Genomic DNA, 24,506 nt, shown 5'->3' on the forward strand with positions numbered 1-24,506 from the left:
CTATGCATGCGCACCGCCCATGTACCGCCGGCTTACCGACCACGCGCCACGAAAATTAGTTACAAAAATTTATTACGTGTCAGAGGGCGCTACTAGATCGAGAACAAGAAAAACCTGAGCGTGCCCGAGCGTAGGCTCTCTCAGTTCCTTTTCTGCTTCAGTCGTGGTCTGTCCCTACTCCGCCGTCAAAAACCGGTGAAGCTGTTACCTTTTGTACCAAAGTGCCAGCATGCCAGTTATGTAGTGAAAAATAGTTGAAAATTCGCAAGGTGGTCGTGCAGGTTATAATTGTGGTTTAGTTGACGAGGCTAGTATGAGGCTAGTTTTGTTCAAAGTTACGATTGTGTAGTAGTAACTAGTACCCGGTGGCACGTGCGCTGCATGGATTGGCTGTTGTCATTAATAAATTCTTCATAACGTATAACGTAAAAACTAAACTTATTTTCAAAGGTACCGTATTTGTTCTAACAGACTTATCTTGGCATATTAGCAATTTGATATAAAATTGAAAGTTTCGCCAATATTTGAAAGTATTTTTATTTTCCCAGGCTAAATTTTCTTAGTTACTTCTCAATTATTTCATTTAAACGTTATTTATATAAATAATAAAATCCAGAAATATGAGGATGTATGGCTCTATCATGTTCCAAAGAAGAAACGGAAGTTATTGCTTCCTTAAATTTTGATAAGCTTAATTATATCAGGCACTTTCTTTATACCTAATCTATGACCAAATTTATTCGAAAATGTGTCATGACTACATATTGCAAGGTGTGATGAGTAATACTTATACATCTCCCATAAAATTAACTCTATGTTAATGTTTGGTTCAGAATAATGTGCTATTAAGCATTTTTAATTAAATTGCTTTTAATTTGCGATATATCGGGTCTCTGCAGTCAATGCAACTGAAATTGCTTAAATAAAGAAATAACGTTTGTGAGAAGCTCGCTTATTATCTTTTCCATGTAATTTTCATGAAATTAATATTCCTGTGATTTTGTAGCAATCGTGCCAGACAGATTTTAGGTATTTAGTTGAATAATTTCTAATGCTGAGGTTTTAACTTTACAGATGTGGGTTTTTATACTTTGGTACTCATTCGTATTATGCTTAAACCAAATTACTGCGGATAAACAAGTCAATAAATATGTAACAACGTTAATCGATGCCAAGTGGAAAGAGACGCCTCTGATACTAGAGGTAGCGGAGTATCTCAGTGATGAAAGTCATGACTACTTCTGGGGATTTGTCGATGAAATATCGAGCAGTTCATATTTGCTGCCACCAAATGGTAAGTTGATTTAAATGTAATTTCAACTACATGTTAAATTTATTATCAAATATAATTCTAACATTTCTATATTATAGAACAACATGACGTAATGGTTGTAAATAGTAAAATTGAAAAATTACATGTTCTCTGTAATTAAAGACAACTACTCAGCCATGAGCAAACTGATTAACATCCGTAACTTGACTTCCTGCAAAAAACACCCTGAATTTCTCTACGTGTACAAATTATTTAATTATCTGATTAACTTTTTATATATACCCATCATCGTGTAGCCTCCATCTTTCTTGTCATTTTCTTGAGAAGGAACTGTAATATCATGAATATCCCTCAAACTGGAAGCAACCTGCATGTTAAATCTGTTGCTGCAAAAATGATCAAATTTACAATTCAAATCTCTTCATCGCATTATATTTATAGCCATGGAAAGAGATGCATACAATGTCGCTATCACAGCTACGAAAAAGTTCTTAACTCCAGCTGAAATAGCTGTGCTTAAGCTAGGACTCTCCCTGAGAACATATTCATCGCGAGTTGAAATGTTCAATCAAATGGCAGAGAATAGAAACGTTTCGCATCTGGGCTGCAGCGTTGCAATGGACATTGGTGGAAAGCTTACTTGTTCGTTAAAAGATTTGGAAGATCTAGTGAACAAGGTAGACATATTTAATAGATATACAGGAAGAAGAAATAGTGCAATTTTCACCACAAAGTCTTGAAAAATTGTGATACGTACATAATTTATATATATTTAATCATCTCATAGCAGCCCAGTGAACTTAACATTTCTTTATAATCAAAAGTGTATTTTCAGATTGAGATATGTTTGAAAACCTGATATCACACTCTTGTAAGATATTGTAGTTTGAATTCCTCTTTGGTTGGTTTTCTTCTTATATTGCCTGATATATTCATTGGAATTTATTCGTCACTCAACTGTTCAACATTCATGCTTTGCAGCAGGCAGAAGTAGAAATAGACACTTATAGTGTGGATCATCATTACCCTGGTGGCGAGCAATCTGATAAGACTGTGATTCTTTATGGTCAAATGGGAACAGCGGAATTTAGCGAATTCCATAGTACATTGAAGTCTTTGGCTGAACAAAAGAAAATTGATTATGTTTTGCGCCACTATGTAAACGTAAGGAAAATTAAATTAAGGCTATCTTACTTTCTGCTAAATTTATTTATTGAACATTATTAATTTTAGAATCGATCAGAAAAGAAGTTGCGTTTATCAGGATATGGGGTTGAACTTCAAATGAAATCTACAGAATACAAGGCTACTGATGACTCTGACATTAAAGACAATTCAGACAAAGAGGCCGACTCAACAAGTGATGGAATTGAAGAAATTGATGGGCTTAATTTTGGGATTTTAAAGTATGAGCTGACTCCATCTCAAAACAATCAAAAATTTAAATCATTTGGCAAATAAATATCCCATTCAGTTGATAATTTAAAGGGAATCGCGTTTTCAGATTTTTATCAAAAACATGTTCCAAGTCCTGTAATGATATTTCACCAGTCTTCTATTTTTTATGAACTTTTTCGTTGGCAAATTTTTCAAGTGCTCACAATTTCTGCTAATTTGTGAAGCAGTTATAATGATATATTATGATATGTTTACGAAATTTTCGACGACTGCTCAGAATAAAATTAGCTAGTCAACGAAAAAATGTAATTGTTGAAAAATGAAAATGTTTGAAGACATTCATGAATACATTATCCAGAAAATACTGTAATCAATCCCAACGTGATTTAAATCATTGATCCTTACCAGCTCCGGTAATTGATTTGTGAAATGAAATCAGCCCATGATTTGTTACATGCACCATGTTTAGATTTCGATACATGTAAATAATTTCTTGAAATAATACTCCAGTAAAAACCAGCTGCTGTCCACTGTGTATGAACAACGAATCGAATATTTATACACAATCAGGACAATATTTTTGGCTGCGAAAAATTGAAAATTCGTCACACAATGACCCAGAGTAATTTGTTGAATATGATGCGTTTTATGCAGGAATTTATACCCAGACAAGCAGGCCGAACTGGATAAGTTACAGACGCATTTACTAGAGAATAGCCATGAGATTGGAGCATTAAAAGTATGGCAATTTCAAGACTTAAGTCATCAAGCTGCTGAAAGAATTATGAAATCACCTGCAAGTGAAGCAATTGATGCACTTACTGATATCGCTCAGAATTTTCCTATGCAGGTCAACATGATCTTTAGTTTATATTGGCTCATCTATGTAATGATTATAATGTTAATAATTATAATAATAACTTATCACATTTATATCAACTATGTAGGCTAAATCTTTGATCAGAACAAAAGTGAATTCTGAAATGAAGAAAGAAATGAAACTGAACCAAGAGATATTCTCTGCAAACTTGAATATTCAACCCACGGATACAGCTTTATTTCTTAATGGACTGTTCTTCGACTTGGAAGCAATCGACATTTTGACTCTCTTGGAGTCGTTACGTGCAGAATTGCGGGTAATGGAATTACTCCATAAAATTGGTAATTCTAAATTTCTTCTGTTTTAGATCATAGATTTATCGTCAATATAAAACTAGTTCAGTTCATTAAGGAAAACCAATTTTCATTTTGCAAATTTTATTCAAGGTGCAATTGTGTTACAGGGTTTGCAAATAAGAAAATGAATAAGCTACTGGCTTTAGATTTGTCAGGGAACGGAGATAGCCAAGATTTTGCTATAGATATCAGAGATTCAGCAATCATATGGGTTAATGATATTGAGAACGATTCACGATACAAACGATGGTCACCATCACTAACTGAGCTTTTACGACCAACATTTCCTGGCATGCTCAGAAACATAAGAAGGAATCTTTATAACTTGGTTAGTAATGTCAGATTATAGATAACAAACACGCTATAGACATTTTCATCAAACTGTGGTTTTATTTCGACTTTTAGGTCATAATCATTGACCCTCTGAGCAAAGATGCAGTACCACTAATCTCCTTGGCTGAGTCACTATACACACATTCCGCTCCGCTTCGTGTTGGCTTCGTTTTTATCACCAATTATAACACTTCTGTAACAGGTCAAACGGATGCCAGTGTTGCAGTCAATAATGCATACCACTACTTTGCTGAATCACTCGGACACAAAGAGGCAATGCGTTTTCTTTCAGATGCAAGTTTCTCTTATTTACCTAATTTATATAGAGAGTCATCATTAGCTGTGTTTTTGATAAAAGTCTTTATGTTATAGCTGAGACACTTTATCGATGAAGACGATACAGATGTGGGTGAAATAAGAAAAGCTATTCTGGCTAGAGATTCATCTGCTGATGTAAATTATATCCTTGGAGAAGAATCAGAGTATGATGTCGGACGTCATTTAGCTAATGACTTTGTAAAACGTACTGGATTCCATAAATTCCCTCAAGCCTTACTGAATGGAATACCTTTACCATCTAACCAGCTTAGCTCAGAATTATTTGAAGAAGCAGTTCTTTCCACCATAATGACGCAGACACCTGCGTTTCAAAAAGCTGTATACCGGGGTGAGCTCACCGAAGGCGACGATGTCATTGATTATATCATGAATCAACCTAATGTTATGCCCAGGTGAAGTTACTAAATTTTTATTTTAGTATTAATCATCTAACATTTATATGCATGTACTGGATGTGCACTAAGTTTTGGTCAGTTTTGTTGAGTAATTTTTTGATCTTGCTGCAATTTGGATATGTTATAGTATATACTGAGATATGGAAATTCTTCGATCTCACTTTGAGTGTACACCATTTAATCTATTCAAATTTGACCCTAAAAATCTAGTCAAAAGTTGGTGGATCGGCACATATATATATATTATACATATTCTTATATTTGTTTAATATTAATTATGTAACATTTTGTTACTTAATTCGAAATCTCAGTCACTTTTATAATGTATTTGATGAAACAGGAAATCTATTCACACCTTGAGTTTGTGACAGCTTTGACATAATTAACATTTTTCTGCACAGGTTGAATGAGCGTGTTCTGAAAGTAGAAAAGCATAATTGGCTTGACTTGATTGGAAGCATGCCTGAAACTAACGAAATCTCAAAGTGGAGTTCACAAGATACTTCCAACTGGCTCATGGAACGGATGAAATACGTATATATATCTAGACGCAGCGCTGTACACCACTTATTTACTTTCTGGATCGTAGTTGATTTGAACTTATCTATAGATAGACAATTATTACGAGAAGCATTTGAATATGTGGTAGGTAATGAAAAGCTTCAAATGAATGAAGTATCTACGATTATCATTCCTCACAGCGTCATCATCATCATCATTTTATTTTTGTAGAAATCGAATGCAGATGTAAGGATCAGTATTATTGTAAATGGCATTGAAAATAATAGTAGACCTGAAATTGACATAAACAAAGTTGTGCTTGCCGCATTAAATGCATTATCAAGTGAAGAAGCCATGAGATTCATTCTTCAAGTTACACAGGATGATGCAATTTCTCTTATCACTAATGGCAAATATGAAATTGAGGTGAGCTCGTTCAATCCATAATTCTATTTCACTCTTACTTACAATATTATAAAATACAAATCTTACGTACTATTAACATACCCATAAGAATAAAATGTCCAAGGGTGTTGTTCTATAATAGAAATACTGTTATTAGAATGAAGATGTGAAAAAGAAACTTGATGAACAAACAATGACACTTGAGGTGCACAAGCACTATGTAAGAAATGCACTACATTTGGAAAGTGGAATGAGAGCAATCATATGTAATGGCCGTATAATTGGACCATTCGATGAAAATGAGGAATTTACCAGTGAAGACTTTGGTCTGTTGGAAAGGTTCAGTCAAAATACCTATGGTAATAAACTGTTTAAACATGTAATGAAAGCAGATTCTTTGGACGACGATGACGAATATGGTAAGATGATATGTAATAAAAATGGGTATCTTTGTTTTAATGCATAAAAAAGCATTAAATTATTTTTAAGGTTTATAAAAATGCTCATAAAAAAACTGTACGACCTTTGTTCTCAGAGAAAATTGATATCACAGATGATATGATTGTAAAAATCGTAGCACTGTTGGTACCAAGACCACAGACGAGGAGCCGAGTTGATGTGCCGTTTCACAGTGACGAACACAGGTAATTTTGCAATTTCTAAAGGACAAGCTTCATATTGAAATTCACATGTTTTTTATACTATGTCCAGCTGTGACTTGATTATAATTATTGTTTTTGATCGAGTTATCATATATTTCCAGCGCCATCAAAATACCTGCAGGAGATCCTGACAGCGTAGCATTCGATCTTACTGCAATTGTTGACCCAGTTTCTCGGGGGGCACAAAAACTTGGACCGATTATAAGCACTCTGCAACAGACCCTAAACTGCCATGTAAAAGTATTCCTAAACTGTTTGGACAAAAACAGTGATATGCCATTGAAAAGGTATATTTAGTTTAGTGTCCATCAGATCCGTGTAAACCACAGTAAATATATTTTTCCTTTTTCGAACACGTTTCAATGTTAATTTTACGATTATTTCAGTTTCTACCGATTTGTACTGGAACCGGAATTACAATTTACACCAGAAGGCCAGATTGCTGGTGCAATTGCTAGGTTTAATAAATTACCAACTTCTTCGTTACTTACTCAGCATATCCATGCACCAGAAAATTGGCTGGTTGAAGTTGTGCGCAGCGTATATGACTTGGACAACATTAAATTAGATAATGTAGCGATGGGTGTGCAAAGGTAAATATTTATCGTACTAATTTCGTATGCATGTACAGGAGTGATGCAGTACAGATTTTTTCTACTATATCACTATCAACGGAGTGTAGGTATACAATTAGATGCGTGAAGAAGTAAATCCAGCTGCATTCACATTTTTTTGTCTATATGATTGTAATCAACTATAGGAGGTATTGTTTTCAATAATATTGTCAACTACTTTACTTGGTAAAATATCTTGTGGTATTCAGGATATTTAAATAACGGCTTAATCGATTTACTTCATATTTGCAGATGACATTTTTGAACAGTTTATTCCCTTGCCACGATCCGAAATATTAACATTTTTTTCTCATTCGCCTAAATGGAGACCGTGTTACACACATAGCCACAGGCCAGAGGTACCAACCAATTGAAGTTGAACACCGATTTTTTTCAAAGCTTCAAAATCCTTTTATAATTATTTAACAAAAGAAAATATGATAGTTGAAAAAAATGGAACCGTATTAAAGAGGATGAACTGTTCAAGAATTCTATCATCAAAATTAAAGTAGATTGGTCAAGCCATTTTTGAGAGACCACATTGCAAAACATGGTACCAAGTGAAATGATGTATGTCATCACCAGAAATAATGATTCTAATTCAGAAAAATGTCAGTGATGCTCAATTTACATAATTTTGCTTGATACAAACCCCAATTGAATTGAATGATTGGTTGTTGAGTTATTGATTTCTGAAATTCACCCAGTTTTTTAGTCGTCTATCTTTTCCTATTTTAAATGGTATTTTTATGTTTCATCATTTTTACTTATGAATTCTCTTCATCTTTTGACAGTGAATTCGAGTTGGAGCACCTTCTTCTTGAAGGGCACTGTTTCGAAGCTGTAATGGGGAATCCACCCAGAGGATTACAGATAACTTTGGGCACTGAAAATGAACCCGTAATAGTTGACACCATTGTTATGGCTAATCTGGGATATTTTCAGCTAAAAGCTAATCCTGGTGAGTGGCTTTTACGACTAAGGCAAGGAAGGTCTGCTGAGATATACGACATCACGAGCGTTGATGGTCAAGATGTTATTCAGAGTGAAAACAATGTGAAGGTTGTTATAAGTTCATTGCGCAGTCATGTCTTGAAGCTGAAAGTTTCCAAGAAACCAGATAAAGCAAATGTAGATCTTTTATCAGAAGATGAATCAAGCTCTGGTTTATGGAACTCAATATCTAGGTAAACAAATGAATACGTGTTCAATTCCTATCATTAAATCTTCCTCCGAAACAGCTGATTTGTGAGATCTACGTGAATGTTATCAAATTCTAGCGTTATTTCACTTGCATCTTGCACAAGCATTGATAGACTATTCAGTAATTCGAGAACTGAGTAAGCACGTCATCGCAAAACATGCAAAGAATCAATTTACAGTCTACACTATCACTCATTCTTAGTATATTACAACTACATTTTTACTGCTGTTTCATATTACTTCAACTGATAATTTACAGAACATTCACTGCGGCTGAAGAAAGCGAAGATAAAGATGAAAAATTGAATATATTTTCTCTAGCTTCTGGACATCTGTATGAGAGATTTATTAAAATTATGATGCTCAGTGTAATCAAGCATACTAAAACACCTGTCAAGTTTTGGTTCTTGAAAAATTATCTTTCTCCTACTTTGAAGGTGAGCAAAAGTAACGTACAAATTAGTTAACAACTTACCAGCAGCATTTTTAAGTTAACGATGGAATTCCCTCCTGTTGTTTTTTTCTAGTTTGAAAGAAAATTGTCATGCATGTTGTTAATTGACCATCTAATATGTAAGGTCCAAATTTATGTTTTATAGGATTTCTTGCCACATATGGCCAATAAATATGGCTTCGAATACGAATTGGTACAATATAAATGGCCCCGTTGGCTCCACCAACAGACTGAAAAGCAGAGAACCATATGGGGATACAAAATTCTCTTTTTAGATGTGTTGTTCCCGTTAGATGTGAAGAAAATCATTTTCGTTGATGCAGACCAGGTAAAAATTCAGTAACTGTACTTAATTCAGTGCCAAGTGTGTCATCGAAGAATAAATGAATTACTCGATTTTTTTCGCATACAGGTTGTCAGAGCTGATTTGAAGGAACTAGCCAATTTAGATCTTGGTGGGGCACCGTATGCATACACGCCATTTTGTGAAAGTAGAAGGGAAATGGATGGGTTCAGGTAAAGATGTGACAAGGGAGAGAAATAAATGGAAATATCAAATTTCAAATTCAATTTTTCCTAAACTCGAATCTTACATTTGTTTTCCTCAGATTTTGGCAGCAAGGTTACTGGCGAAATCATCTACAAGGAAGACGTTATCACATCAGTGCTTTATATGTGGTAGACTTGAAACGATTTAGGCGCATAGCTGCTGGTGATAGACTCAGAGGTCAATACCAGGCTCTTAGTCAAGACCCTAACAGCCTCTCAAATCTCGACCAGGTAAATAAAAGTTGAATAACATATAACAAGTTTGAGATATCAGCAGAAAATAATCAAATTCTCATGTATTAAAAATAGATTTTTAACAGTACACATTACAAAGATGTCAATTTTCATACCATAGAATATAATATTCACAGTAAATCCAACTGAATTGTTATTCTCCAGGACCTTCCAAATAATATGATACACCAAGTAGCTATAAAGACTTTGCCTCAGGAATGGCTTTGGTGTGAAACGTGGTGCGATGATGATTCCAAGCAATATGCCAAAACTATTGACTTGGTAAGTACTTTGATGCACGGTGATGGTAAAACCCCTCGAAAGAACCACAGTACATTGAAAGGTGTAGTATCAGTAATATGCATTGCAAATTATTTCATAGTGATCACACAATAGTCCAATAATAAGTCCCTATATGCAGTATTCATAAGCCTAGTTCTGCTACTACATGGGAAATCACAATCTAACGTAACATATACTTTCCATAACAGTGCAATAACCCAATGACAAAAGAAGCTAAGCTCCAAGCTGCTATGCGCATCTTACCGGAATGGGTTGGATACGATGAAGAAATAAAGAGGCTACAACAGGAAATAGAAAACGCGAATCGACAGACGGAAAGAGAGGAAGGTGGTGCGTAAAAGTTTACAGTATTATAAAGATTTATAAAAATAATACTATATCCTCCTGTTGCATTTACTTGTTATTATTATTCATTATTGCCATGATATGACTCCATCATTCAGTAAAAAACTAATTATTAACGAAACTGCGGGGTTAACCACAAACACGAGATTTCAGGGTTGCAGGATTTCAACAGATTTCAGATTTCTTTTTTTTGGATTTCAAGGATTATATAAGATTTTATCATATTTTAGAAGATTTGTTTTACAAAAGATTTTATAGAATGTCAAATAATTTTTAAATTTTATGCAGGAAAGAGTGCAGAGATTTCTAGTGATTTCGTCAGAATTTATAATATGTCGTAGATTTTCAAACGATTTTAACGGATTTCACGGGATTCAAAGGATTTTTCAGAATTTTAGAGTTCCAATAAATTTCACGAGATAGCAACTGATTTAAAAAGACTTTATGGGGTTTGAGAGATTTCAAAGAATTTTATAAAATTTCCTAAATCGTTTGCTGCAGATTTCATGGTATTTTATTAACGCATAATTCACTTTGAATAGAGTCCGAAAATGAAACGTTATTTTGTTTATTTCGTTATGCAGCCTTGACTTTTGAAAAAAATGGTATCGATCCTTGTTAAATGAATATGACACAAATGAAATATGCAGTGGGACCCTTCGTGCTGTTTTCATTTGTCATCAATATACTCAATTTTGTTTTTCAGAAATGATGGATGATTCTCCAGCACATGAAGAGTTGTAAACCTGGAATTGTGAATATTGCATTTTTACTGTAAGGTGTGTGAGGTGTATTTTATCATTAAAGTTCATTTATTGCAGTTTTCATGTCACTTTCATAATAGCAAGCCATTTTACAAGCGTTGAAAATAGAAAAATATCTCGACAAGAACACTATTAATGTAGAACATTAAAATTTTATTAAAACATTTAATTGTACATTGAACGTGAACGGGAATGTATGACATTGGCAAATGTACGTAACAACGTTCTGGTAAACTTGTATCATTTGTAAGTAACAATTGAATTTTCGTTTTTCCTATTTGTAAATACAAGGACTGAAAATTCGAATAAATGTCTGTTAAAATTATATATAGCTACCTGAATTCATACATAGCTATCAATTAATATGATATAATAAGATAATATACCTAAACTTTACATAAAAATTGTACTTGTACATTTTACGAGGGTTAACATCTTATAATTGAACTCATCTTAACTCATGAAAGTTTAATTTCTATTTTAGCATATGAATCTAAAAACAGTTTCGTGATAATTTAATGGGGTCAATTTTAATACCATAAGAACCCATATGGATTTTATATATATGGTAAAAAATTCAGCGGTAATTTCATATTGTTATGATTATGGAAAACAAGAGTCATATTAATTAAAATTTGCAACAGAAAATAACACTACAGTAACAATAACAATAACTTTATTGAATGAAATTTCCTAATCACAGCAATGCGAAATGAATCTTTGCAGTAAACATAACGATGATTCTATATACAGTCAAGTTCTCACACAGAAATATTCGTTTCCAGTTTAGCATTATAAAATTAAATTATTACGTTCCTGCGATTGTTATTTTCTTCTACCAACTATGAAACATAACATATTATGTTATGTTACACGTTTTGCTGTGTAGCCCGTATCAGGCTATCGAGGTTGAATCACACAATTTCTCTGTTTTTGAGAGATAGATTTCAGTTCCTTGTGAGGAAAATTGATTGAGCAAGTGGAATTTAACGTGGAAAAATAAATTAAGTTCGCATAAGGCTCGTGTGATAAATAAAACATCGTGCAGGATGAAATATATTTATTATATCATAATCGAACAATGAAAGTGAATAATTGTGAAAAACTGAAAAAAACCTGGAATTCTAGTAATCAGAGACGCTTTTGTTTTCAGATTTCCCCTGACCGCCAGATACACTGCGTAAACACTGCAGACACTTTGTAAACAATTACTTTCTCATTAAACGTATCGTTTGTAATTTAATTATTAATTTGATATATTAACTTCGATAATTTCCGATTACTTAAACGGTGGTACGTAGTACGGAAACTTTTATACAGACAATTTTTTCTCTATTTATCACACCAACTTTACAAATGATACTGAGGTTCAGGGTCATGCTCATTAGATATAAAAAAAATAACAATGCCAATTTCAGCTTTGACTGCACAGAGGTATATTTATTTTTTTCGTTATTTGCATGAAAAGTAGGGGGGATTCGCGGTTAAAGCCTTGAAGTATGGCTGAACCTTGACCGTAATTAGACCTAATTAGTTGTTTGAAGGATAGAGTCAAAAGTATCGCACGGGGGAGGAAAAAGGTCGGGGTATGAAACACTCAGTTTCGCATCGAAGGGTTAATTTAACGACACCCCCCATTTCGAACTATATTTAAGGGTCAATTGTGTAGGTACTCAGATAACAACTTGCCCGCAATCTTGACAACAAAATGACAGCAATGCTTGCAAGGTATTGCTAGCACTATTAGAATAAGATATGTCTCCAATTGTTATTAAAATTAGATCAGAAAAAATCCTGAGCAAACGTTATCAACAGATAAACGCAAGCGAGCCTTGCTATATACTATAAAGTAATAACACAAAAATTACTGTTGCAGATTTGCTGCCTATAAATTATTCTGAGGAAATAGGTATTCGGCTAAGAGGCAGCAAAAATTGCAGCTATGAGTGACGTAGACTTTTTTGCGCGGACACAGGTAATTGACTATCTGGGTTATACAGAACCCGGAAAAGGGATACAGCTGCCTTTGTAATTTGTCATTGTTTTCAAGGAATTATTGATAAATTCTTGAAAATGGCAGGATGATCAACGTTTCTAGGAACTGTCTAAAAATACACACACATAGATTACCTCCCACGTGTGACGGAGAACTCTGGTAGTGTAGAATCCCCGAAAATGGTACCGATATAAGTGATAAAGTTTATACGTGTATACTTTATACCGTAAATAGATTGTATTTACGTTGGAATATAACATCAATTAAACTTACACATTGAACGTATGTTTCCGTTCCTCGTTTACAGTTAAACAGAAAATCTACATCGTTATAATACATTTATCGAGTATCTATGTATGAATTCCGGTTTTTATTTCCTAGTTGATGAATGAAAGCAACTACAGTTTTAGCATATAGCCCTCGGATTTAATTCTTTCGTATCTTTATGAGCTTCTAGGATGAGTCTTACGTGGGCATGCATGCAAAATGCACCTCATTCTAATTCGAATGATTCTGTATTGACAGTTGGAAAGATAATCTATAATAACTTGATGCTGTATTGCCTACTGATCGCTGCAAAATGTAAGGTGGAATCTCATATCTCGCGATATGTACACTACAAAATGCTGTGTAACGGAGTGAAATAATGTAGGTCATGGAATTCAGTATTTCCAATGGTTTTGTAGTGGTACTTGAAGCGTGTATCTTTCCGCATTTTTGTAAACATCGGGCTAGACTATAAACACAATCGAATGACTTCCTGGGCCGTCAGAATCAGACGGTGTTCGTAAGTATAAAGCAAGATTGCTTGGTCAGCCTGTACATACGTCCGCCAGAAGTGAATTCACGATCTTCTCAAATTCATGCTAAACGGTCGACAATTATTATCATCCAATATTGACTGGCCCATGAAACTCTGGGAGGATTTCCTAGTAGTGACTGTTCAGAAATGGAAGGAACCACGAATACCGAATACAGCAAGTAAATAAACATTTAACTGTGTAATCTGATAAGGTGATAGTGAAATAGAACGTAACTTTCGAAAGAAATTATTGTAATAGTTTCGCCTATCTTAAAACATAATTTGCACGCTGAAGAAAATATGTCGTGGAAAATTTCAAGACAATAGTACGAGATCTGCAAAATGAGGCGTCTTTTAGGAGTTTTCTATACTTCAATTCTGTGTTGTTGGGATTATGCTTACCATTGTTATTTGTCAACGCATTCTCGTTCGGCCGCGGTGAGGATATCAATTCGAACAAAATACTGATTTGAATTATTTTTAAACCAAACGCGGTGTGTGGCTATTTTTTTTACGTCTCATTTTTACTTTCCACGTGTGTCTTCGTGTGTATGACCATGAGATAAGGTTTGACGGACGTGACTGTGTACGTATAAATCAATTAAGGCGTCTACCCTCGATGCTAATATCCTACTAGTTTAATTCTGTATCGCACAGAATAAATCACACCTCAATCCAAGTTGAATCATCGTTCCGATTACAAGGGACTGCTGTTGCGAAAACGTCGTTGATCAATCGCATTGATATTTTATGGGCAGAACATTCGATTCGTTTCATCGGATCAGACTGAGAGAAATTTCATTTGTTTTAATGACTAAAAAAGTAATAAAATAGGTATCGTTAGAACAACGCTTTAAATATTATTCGAATCTCAATAAAATCTAATACAATTAACTATTCAGTGTGATTATAGTCGTCTGTTGTACATTTTGTGGTTATTACAACGATTAAATCTGCTTTGTTAAGTTTGCTACATTTTTTCATTCGAATAAGACCTTGATATCAATTTATATAAATATTAAACCACCGTAATATGTAGTACGAGTGACCATAATAAACAGAAATGGTAGCACATATTTTCTAGTTACAGCTACAAATCTTATTTTTATTTTGTACCAGCCATATTTTTTTGTTTCGTTAAAAACGAAAATAGCCAAGGACTGTATAGTAAATACACAGCGAGAAATTTCTCTCTGTTCTATGTCATGAAATCCAATTTCGATCGGTTATGTATAGCAGATTGTTGCACTGAGAGAAATTTTTAGTTCCAGTTACCGCTCAGTCCTTAACTATTTTCATTTTTTACCACGATCGAAAAATATAGTTCTAGATAGAAAATGAAAATTAGTTTTGTAGCTGTTACCAGAGAGTCTAGTATCCGTTACTATTAGTATACGTAATAGTATACGTTCTCATTACGATCACTGTTACTATATTTTCTTGTAACTGTTGCGAAAATTTAATGCTTGTGCAACAATAAATTAATGTTAAAGCCTTATTTAAGTAACTATAAAAGTAGAGTAAACCGAATAAACTGATTTTGCGTTGCAATTACCAAAAAAGGATCCACAATAGCGCAAAATGGTTACATGTACCTTGTTTTTCGTAATTCCAACAATATTCAAACAGTTCTTTTAACGATACCTGTTTTACTGAATTTTTCTAGTTACTATACAAATGAAATTTTTCTCAGTGTGTGACGGTGAGATATCAAGTAATAAAGTACCGGGACGGTTCAATGAATTCACCTGGTGCCGTGAAAATTGCAAAGATTGCCTTTATATTTGCCCTTGGACGTGACGCAAGACATCTAAACTGTTGAAAACTTCTGTTGGAAATGTACTAAAAATGTATAGAAAGCATTATTCGGGTTCGGTATTGTGAATTTACTCTACATATAATGAGTAATTTTACTATTAGTAATTGTGTCATTAGTAATTAATAGCACAATTTAGTAAAATTACTAAACATTAGTGCGATAAATATCGTAAACTTGTAAATTATTATTCGATTTATAATTTGAAAATTCAATACACGAATTTTCAATTACAGTTTTGTTAAATTTACCATACGACTTTAGTAACTTTATGGCAAATGTATACTAAAAATGTGAAGTGAAAAAAGTCGATAAAAAACGGTTCGATAATTGATTTCATTGCCTTCTTGTGAGCAGAGACTTCATTTTAATAACTTCTCACTAACTGTACTCGATGAAAACTCATTTTAAATCGAATAGAAGAATCTTAGCATTATTTTTTGTTCCTGCTCGGGTAAATCCTATTCGCTCGCAATGATCGGATTACTAGTCATACGCATTACCTACTACGTCAAACTGTCTTATGCAATATTATGACTTCATTTCATTCTTAATACAATGAACGGTCCACATAGGTATGACAAATAATACACTCAATAAATATTTGCAAAATTCCTTCTCACAATACAATTTTAAATGAATTTACAAACCCAGTTACTAGCGAAATCCAATCAATTTTCAGAACGTGTCAGTAAATTAACGGTGCAATTGTCGTAAATTTAAAATCTGATTACTAATTCCAAAATTTACATAGTAATTTTTTCGGCATTACTCAAATCTGTAACTCCTAGGGATTTCGTATCAAATTTATACCTGCACAAGAGTAGATTCAGAAGAAAATACCATAATATCTAAAAACTGTTACCAAACTTTTCAAATCCAGTACATTCAACATATCAGAATTCAGTTTTAGGAAATTCGTCATCAGCCTACGACGGAATTTTAAGTCGACATGCGTGATTTTCGAATCTATACTTATGGGATATTCGAAATTACAGAGTAAAATTAATAGAGATTTACGTTGGTTTCACTTGCCACAGTATATTTTTAATTTTAAAAAACTCTAATCGAATTTCTTGGCATATTTACGAACATTTTTAACAGTGTATAGTAATTAGTCTTCCGTAGACAGTAAGAATACTGATCAACCACAGAGACACTGTTGTAATTATGTAAATCTTTTAACGCAACTACATCGATACAATGTGTACATCATATATGTATAGCTCTTTGTGTGCTTATGTCATAAAGTGATCGACTTAGGTCCAAACGTACAGCTGTACATACACCTGTGCATACTGAAGTCGACTTGATTTAAGTTACATATTTAACACAAATTAAATCGGGTCAATAAGTTGTGCAGGTAATGATATAATAATAATAATAATAATAATAATAATAATAATATGTGTGCGTACGTGCACATTATGATATAACACTAAACTGCCGAACAACATTTATGTGCGCTTACAACACAATTCAACATAATTAAGAAAGTTTTTCGTCTTCAAAGAATATGATACCAAGAGTTTCAAAAAAAAAAAAAACTCGCTGATTAGTTTTAATAATAACAAGTTGATGTTAGAGATTCGTGTATTTTAGGGCGATCATTTGCGGGGCAACCAAATCAAAACTCGGTGTTAAAACACGTAATTGATACGCTTTAATAATTAGTAGAGAATCTAATGTTAAAATTTAAACGTGAATCTGCTTTTGCTTTAACGTCATTTTTTTGTAACGAAGGTGCGGTTTATCCAAATATACGTAATCTGAAATTTTCGAATCATAGGTAGATGGGTTTAAGTATCTAAATTCTTCATTTATATGTAGTTATTGTTATAGTGACCCTGGATAACAATGAATTAATAGATTGCAATTGTGAAGGTCGAGGCTGTCTCGCTTCTTGACTATAAAATCGATGATGTATTGCAAGGTTTTGTAATTTAATAGGACGCTTTTTTTACTCAGTGTAATTGACCAAGACACTGAATTTTACACGTCTTCAAATGGCGTTACTGGATTGTTTGTTCCTACCGTTCCGGTATTGCCGCAGGCGATTATTAACGACATCGTATTTCAGAAAGTGGTTAATTGGCGAAACCGCCGCAGATAAGTGACAGCGATAGACGATTATTGTGTCGTCAAAGCAATTTTTACCTAATCGATTTCTTCCTGTGTGAAATCAATTGAAGAAACTTGGCAAAAAATTTTCCATATTTATTGTATTACAGAAACCTTACAATTAATATCCAGTTCTATGCCAATTCAACTTCCACGTACTATTCGGATTTAACTTATCAGCGAACTGCGATTATTTATAGGCAATCACATGTTAACCATATCAAAAATCGTTATCGACCTTCAATAATGATTCGCAAGCGTAAGGAAATTACAGATAAACAACGGACGTAATTTCTTAACAATCTAATGTTCCTTACAAGCAGTTCTGAATAATCCAACGTGCTTAGAACTGCAAATTCGTATTTTCAGAAAATATTTAGATTCTGGATGAACGAAATGACATAACTGACGTTTTGTGATCTAATACGGATTAAATTATTAATTTCGGGATCAACATTCTACATTTCTTTCGCATATAAATATTCAGTTTTGATATCTTGCTAAAAATTATTGATATCGATTTCTGTGAAGTATAATGACCTCGCATTACTTCAGCATGTTATGTTGTATCGCTGATTACAGTAATCTCAGTGCCATATTATTGTCTTGAACAACGCAGTTGAGTTGATAAGTGAAACATGAAAATAATACTGATGATTTTACGGAAAATCATATCTATAAGTGTCGATTCAGAGACGAAATGATGACTCAATCGGTGTAGTACAATGGCATTCGAATATACGAGACTTTTGAAAAACTTATTACGCAATAATATCGGACGGGATAAGTACTGGAATAAAATCCGAATAGAGTTGAGGGAATTTAGTTTATTCAATCGGATTCGGCTGCCGTATTACCTTATATAAAAATATACACGTGGATTACGATTAAACTCTCCAACTTGGGAGTGATAACACCAGGGAGTTACAGGGGCACACAGTAAACGCGCACGATATCTTGAGAAGAGTCAAGTTATCTGGCTAGAAGGAGCAACGCGTTTGTTCAACGTTGCCCAAGTACTGCTCAAGGAATGGGAAAAAGGATGTCCGTACTTTGTTTATTTAACCAGTGACGTGTGTGTACGGTCACCGATAGATCTCAACAAATAGATCATTATCTACAATTTAGTGTCTCGGTAGCAGTGAAAAAATATTCAATCCCAGTCGTAGTCATGATTAACGAAGAGACCATCAAGCTGTGAGTTGCAGTCGTTCTTTTTCCTACGATTTATTTCATGTACACCAAATATTCGTTACATTGTTCGAAAATTTATATAGCTTATATGATAATCATCCACGGTATTGTACATCTGTCACAAGTACATCGGTATGTGGATTAGTTAGGATTGGGAGTTGTAGTTATTCAGTGTGGAATGTTGGCATCGGGACGTGTATAACGAAAGCGCAGATATTTACTTTCGAATTGAATTGCACGTATAGTTAATTGGACGATATTTTGTACACTTGATGAGAATGTTTTTTTTTACGCGTTTTCAAGAAACAATTGAAAGCTACTGCACTTTTGGGTAAAGAATAAAGTTTACAGCTGATTGAGATGTGTCGATAAGACGGCGAAAGCTTACCAGTGATTTTATTTGTGTTACCATTTTGTAAAAATTGGTATGCCATCACATGAATACAGTTAAAAAATAGTTTCGCGATGTGATAAAGTTTAATTAATTTTGAAAACTTCAATCGATTCATTACAAAAACGCGTACAAAGAATACCCACGCTTTTCCACAGTCTGAGATTGTATAATGAGACCCGTTTTCTTGACCACTTTCGTTTACCACATAAATCGTTTCAAAACAATATTCGCTCGCGTTCAATATAAAAAATTATGAAGCGAGACGTAGACGTGACGCTTAACATATCGCTGCAAGAAAAGGTACCCGTATTTTTTATTCTGGCTCTTGCTATTTTAACAAAATGAAGTTTTGGCTTCATCATAATCAATTTACAATAAGCGCCTCGTTAGAATTATTATTGCATAGAGGCGTTGGGCAGTTACTGCTTTTTATCACCAATGTACGTAAACTTTAGTATCCTTATCGAAACTACTGTACATGTATATGTTATAAGTGTATGTATACAGTTATATACTATGTAAAATCTATTTTTCATAATATTCAAAAATATTGCAATCATTGTCAAAATGTATTCGTTTAGCTCGAGGGGGTGCCGGGGGGTAGGAAAAATCTGAAAAAAACTGGAGTGATTTTTGCAGTTGGAACAACGATATAAAAAATAGCGGACCAAATCTAAGAGGGTAAGAGTCAGACCATAGTCGAATTGACGTGGAACGCACCATACATATATTTATTAGAGATTATTTTTCCGCCCCTCTTGCGTTTCGAATGAAATTTAAGTACAGTTATTCGTATCTCCTCCGCGCTCAATAGTTGTAAAACGTGAATTGGAAAATGCAAGAAGTAACCATAAGTGATAGAAATACAGATTTTACAACTTAGGTATTACATACGTTAAATCGTGCCTTGTTTGTATAATATTTTACGTATCAACATAATGTATAATATATTACGTCTTAGGTACTTAAATTAAAAGTTTGATAGTATGTACCAACGAGAGATTTTGATCAGATATTTTAGGATAGAAATCAGCACGATACAATTCCGTTTTTAGTGTGTTTTTACTCCATCACATTGTTTAGAACTTTTCGTGTCTGATAAGGATACAGTATAGCGTAGCGAAAAAATTTCTACAGAAATTTCTGTAAACATTCTTCAAACCGTATCAAAATCTCGCAAAATTCATGAAATTCCTTCAAACCCCATTGAATGTATCCGTATGAATTGCTGTAATTTTATACATGTATATATATATACATATATATAGGCACATTTTTCCTAATTATAACTAAAACTCATTCATATCAGATTGCATTGAAAAGTGATACGAATATTGAGGAGTACGTGTAGTGGAAGTTGATGAAAAATTCTGTTCCACACAATGATTTCAATTTTGATCATTATATCTTGAGAATGATTTTCAATAAACAGTTCCATTGATTTTTCGAATCTTGAGAGAAACCAACATACAAATGATAATTGACTACGAGAAAATAAAGGTTCGCGATTACGTGTTAATATTTAACGTTTAAAAACTTTCTAAAAACGCCCCGCCTTTTTCTGTGGCAGCAGTGGCGATGATTTACCTATTATATCTATGACATTTATTACTTCTTTAGGCATAACATACATAAAGCTGTTATCTAAACATTATTTGAACCGTTCGGAATTTTGATCATTTGGAGTTTTGATCATTCGAATTTTTGACTGTTCCGAGTTTCTATAATTCGAACAAATGTCATTCGATGTAACGGTCAGTCAGAACTATGATAATTTCGAATTTCAACCCATACGCGTCTTTATTAAAAATTCTCAAAAAATATTTTACTCGGTCAATGTTTCATGGCAAACGTATGGTACCGTCCAGAGTTTTGACTATTCGGAATTTTAATGCTTCAGTACTTCGACGTGAAACCAAACAGGACGAAGTACATAAAAGGGATTCGTATCTCGAAGACATTCACATGAAAAATTTTGTCTTTGAACTAGGGATGCTTTTGAAGATGCTACTATCAGTAGAGAAATTTTCCACCAAATTAAAAATAGTGTGATTGAAATCTCGATAATTTGACATGGAATGCTTAACATGAATTATTTACGTTCAAGCTAATGACCATAATAAGGGAAGTTATAAGAACAGGGAAGACTAAGAAAAAATGCTCTTCGTGGATGATGTGAAATTAACTTTCCGAACAGATTCGTGTAAAGATAATAAAGACGTTTAAGATCCTTCGTAATTGTTCACTAAAACCTAAACTAAACTAAAAAAAAAACATGAAACACAGGTCGGAAAACACGGCTGCATGTATCTAAAATATTGGGCATAATATTCTTTTACATGTGATCGCTTTTTCTCCGGCAGAAATAATGAAAACGCTGGATTTGGTTATGGAACGAATTTACCACCAAACAACAACGACTCCGATGGGCCGGATGGTTCGGGGAAGAAGGTGATATTTTGTGTCCATGGAAAGTTATCCGGATGTTGCACAATTGTGAAAGGCTCTGCTTCCGAAACGGTGACGATCCCGTCTTATCAACGTAGCCCATCCTTGTGTGAGTTTCAAATTACAGAAGAATAATTTTTGCCTTTTGCTTGAATATATTCTTCAGAATATCATTCCGAATTACCAGCCGTACCATACTTTAAGCTGCCATGAATGTATAAGATTATAATTGTTTCAGTTGAAGATCATTGTCATCGGGATAGAGAGGACAAAATAGATAAAAAAGCAAGGAGGAAATTGATCATTGCGAGTATTCTCTGCGTTCTCTTCATGATTGCTGAGATTATAGGTAAGGTTTCAATAACTTGAACGTAATAGTGAAATTTTTCTCCTTTAACTGTAGATTTATTGAGAATTGTCTTACAGGTGGTGTATTGTCAAGCAGTCTCGCCATCGCAACAGACGCTGCTCATCTGCTTACAGATTTTGCGTCTTTTATGATATCTCTATTTTCGATATGGGTCGCCAGCAGGCCAGCAACCAGGAAAATGCCCTTTGGATGGTACCGAGCGGAGGTAATATTCACGCTCGTATTTTCATGACTAATCGATGATTCGTAAAACCGAACTTCATGTAGAGGAAGTGTAACAGCAGTGAATTGAGCAACAGTGAATGACCTAATGCACAACGAACATGTCTACTTATATTTATAGTGATTTTAACTTCGGTCTTGGTACACGATTATTCACTGGTCAAGCCACCATCTAATGATACACTAACCAGCCATCATGAGTAAATATGACGGTTATTAATGTTCCTATTATTAATCGATCTAAACTCTTAGGTCATTGGAGCGCTGACATCTGTCCTTCTGATTTGGGTTGTGACTGCTGTATTAATATACTTGGCCGTGCAAAGAATAATTAACAAAGATTTTGAAATTGATTCAACAGTCATGCTCATCACGTCTGCCATAGGCGTTGGGGTAAATCTCATGTAAGTGTTGACAATCATAATAACAATAGCAGTATCAAATAAAGTGGATCCCGTGCAGCACGTGAAATTTCACTAATGATCGAAAAGTGTGAGGTTTTAGAAATTCGAGTAATCGATAACAGTGTCAGCAGCTTGGGAAAAGCATTCTTATACAATCAAAAATTACTGCAGATTGTACTGAAAAATGTTGCTAGCACAATAGATGTTATAATTTATGTAAAATTTGACGTTCAATTTTTCCGTTTCCTTAAACATTGGAGGGATATGATGTTTCGTTTAGCACTCTGTTGATACGTGTCAGTAATATGCTGAAACTATAATGTGCGGTTGTGTCGAGTGTTATAATATCGATAAAACATTTTTGAAAATTTGAATGCTGCCGTATGAAATAGCAATTAATGAGGATGCCAAAATAATATTTGCTTGTATGGACCGATCGCTTACATGGAGAGAAGAAAAAGAGTAGATTTTACTCGGAACTGCAGGAAAAGAAAGACGCATCAAAGTTTTCCAGTAAAAAATACCCATGTCAAATGTATTTTTTACTATAAATGTAGTAGATTTTACTGTGCACACAGTGGTTTTCACTGTTTCTAGAATAAATTCTGCATCTTACAAAGTGTATTTTATCAAACAACCTGACGTGTCCCTCTTTTGCTGCAGCTTCGAGTAAAATCCGCCTATACTCAACATTTGTACGCACTATACAAACTGCAGATATCAAAATGACATTAATCACTCTTACATTTGGTGGGTATAATTGTTATTTTGTAGCATGGGATTGACTCTACACCAACATGGCCATGCTCATGGTGGCACAAGTGGGAAGGATAATCACGCGCACGGTGATAACGGCGACGCACATGGCCATAGTCACGACGTGAATATCAACGTTCGAGCAGCCCTTATTCACGTTATTGGTGATTTTATTCAGAGTCTTGGCGTTTTTATAGCTGCCATTGTTATCTACTTCAAGGTAAAGCTTGACAATTACTCAAAGTATCCCTTATGGACAATGGCTATAATGTTTCTTATTTGAAAATACTTCGACTTAGTATAATTAGATTTTAGATGATTATAAAGATCTGGTTCAGTTCGTCACGTTCAGTCAGAAAAAATGATATTTCAGCCACAATGGAGCATCGTAGATCCCATCTGCACATTCTTCTTCTCGGCTCTTGTTTTGGCTACTACGATGGCAATAATGAAGGATACAATAAACGTACTGATGGAAGGAATTCCAGCTGGTGTTGACTATTCTGAGGTCGAAAATACTTTCATGGAAATCGAAGGTGTCATCAGAGTCCACAATTTACGCATATGGGCTCTTTCCTTGGATAAAACTGCTCTTTCTGCTCACCTTGCAATAAGTAAGTTCCTCCTTGTATCAATTGTATTGTGTTATGAAAAATTTCACTTGGATAAACATGAATGGCTATGTATCCTTACGAATTACAAGGTAAAAAAAAACTTGGTAAAAGTAAATGATGGTGAATTATCTCATTTTAGAGCCTGGTATATCGCCGCAACAAATCCTTCGAACAGCAACTAGAAACATTCACGAAAGCTACAACTTCTTCGAAATGACGTTGCAAATTGAAGAGTTTAACCAAAAAATGGAAAACTGCCATCAGTGCAAGTCACCACCAATATAATGCATGATGAATGTGTATTATATGTTCACCAATTTTCATTAGAGTAAAGATCATTTTAAATCATTGTAAAAATAAACTCTACCATAGGTAGTATTACACATTTAGATGGATGACAATTTTTTTTTTTTTTTTTTAG

General features: G+C 34.0%; 2 protein-coding genes across 5 annotated transcripts; both read left to right on the plus strand.

The window, feature by feature from the left end:
• The first annotated feature begins 158 nt into the window (after positions 1-158).
• LOC107222468 (UDP-glucose:glycoprotein glucosyltransferase) lies at positions 159-12,191 on the plus strand. 3 transcript variants are annotated; one of them, XM_046736777.1, is made up of 25 exons: positions 159-450; positions 1,075-1,294; positions 1,715-1,950; positions 2,255-2,437; positions 2,507-2,679; positions 3,326-3,521; positions 3,619-3,832; positions 3,955-4,175; positions 4,253-4,474; positions 4,553-4,911; positions 5,316-5,559; positions 5,647-5,841; positions 5,978-6,239; positions 6,356-6,464; positions 6,584-6,769; positions 6,869-7,075; positions 7,891-8,283; positions 8,559-8,736; positions 8,899-9,081; positions 9,166-9,269; positions 9,362-9,533; positions 9,702-9,818; positions 10,028-10,169; positions 10,891-10,963; positions 12,102-12,191. In XM_046736777.1, the coding sequence occupies exons 2-24, from the start codon at positions 1,075-1,077 to the stop codon at positions 10,926-10,928; spliced, it is 4,554 nt and encodes a 1,517-aa protein (XP_046592733.1). In that variant the 5' UTR covers positions 159-450; the 3' UTR covers positions 10,929-10,963; positions 12,102-12,191. The 3 variants fall into 3 exon arrangements, with proteins under 3 accessions (XP_046592733.1, XP_046592732.1, XP_046592734.1); XM_046736776.1 differs by lacking the exon at positions 12,102-12,191 and having other exon boundaries at positions 10,891-11,273; XM_046736778.1 differs by lacking the exons at positions 10,891-10,963; positions 12,102-12,191 and having other exon boundaries at positions 9,702-9,879; positions 10,028-10,166.
• A 1,476-nt stretch (positions 12,192-13,667) lies between these two features.
• On the plus strand, positions 13,668-24,474 carry LOC107222465 (zinc transporter 2). Of its 2 annotated transcripts, none has more exons than XM_046736780.1 (8): positions 13,668-13,925; positions 21,635-21,828; positions 21,958-22,068; positions 22,146-22,294; positions 22,564-22,715; positions 23,490-23,691; positions 23,845-24,085; positions 24,225-24,474. In XM_046736780.1, the coding sequence occupies exons 1-8, from the start codon at positions 13,894-13,896 to the stop codon at positions 24,368-24,370; spliced, it is 1,227 nt and encodes a 408-aa protein (XP_046592736.1). In that variant the 5' UTR covers positions 13,668-13,893; the 3' UTR covers positions 24,371-24,474. The 2 variants fall into 2 exon arrangements, with proteins under 2 accessions (XP_046592736.1, XP_015517331.2); XM_015661845.2 differs by lacking the exon at positions 13,668-13,925 and adding an exon at positions 18,296-18,880.
• The last annotated feature ends 32 nt before the right edge of the window (positions 24,475-24,506 follow it).

Source organism: Neodiprion lecontei, chromosome 4 (genome assembly GCF_021901455.1).
Source record: "Neodiprion lecontei isolate iyNeoLeco1 chromosome 4, iyNeoLeco1.1, whole genome shotgun sequence".
In the NCBI taxonomy this organism is placed as follows: Eukaryota; Metazoa; Arthropoda; class Insecta; order Hymenoptera; family Diprionidae; genus Neodiprion; species Neodiprion lecontei.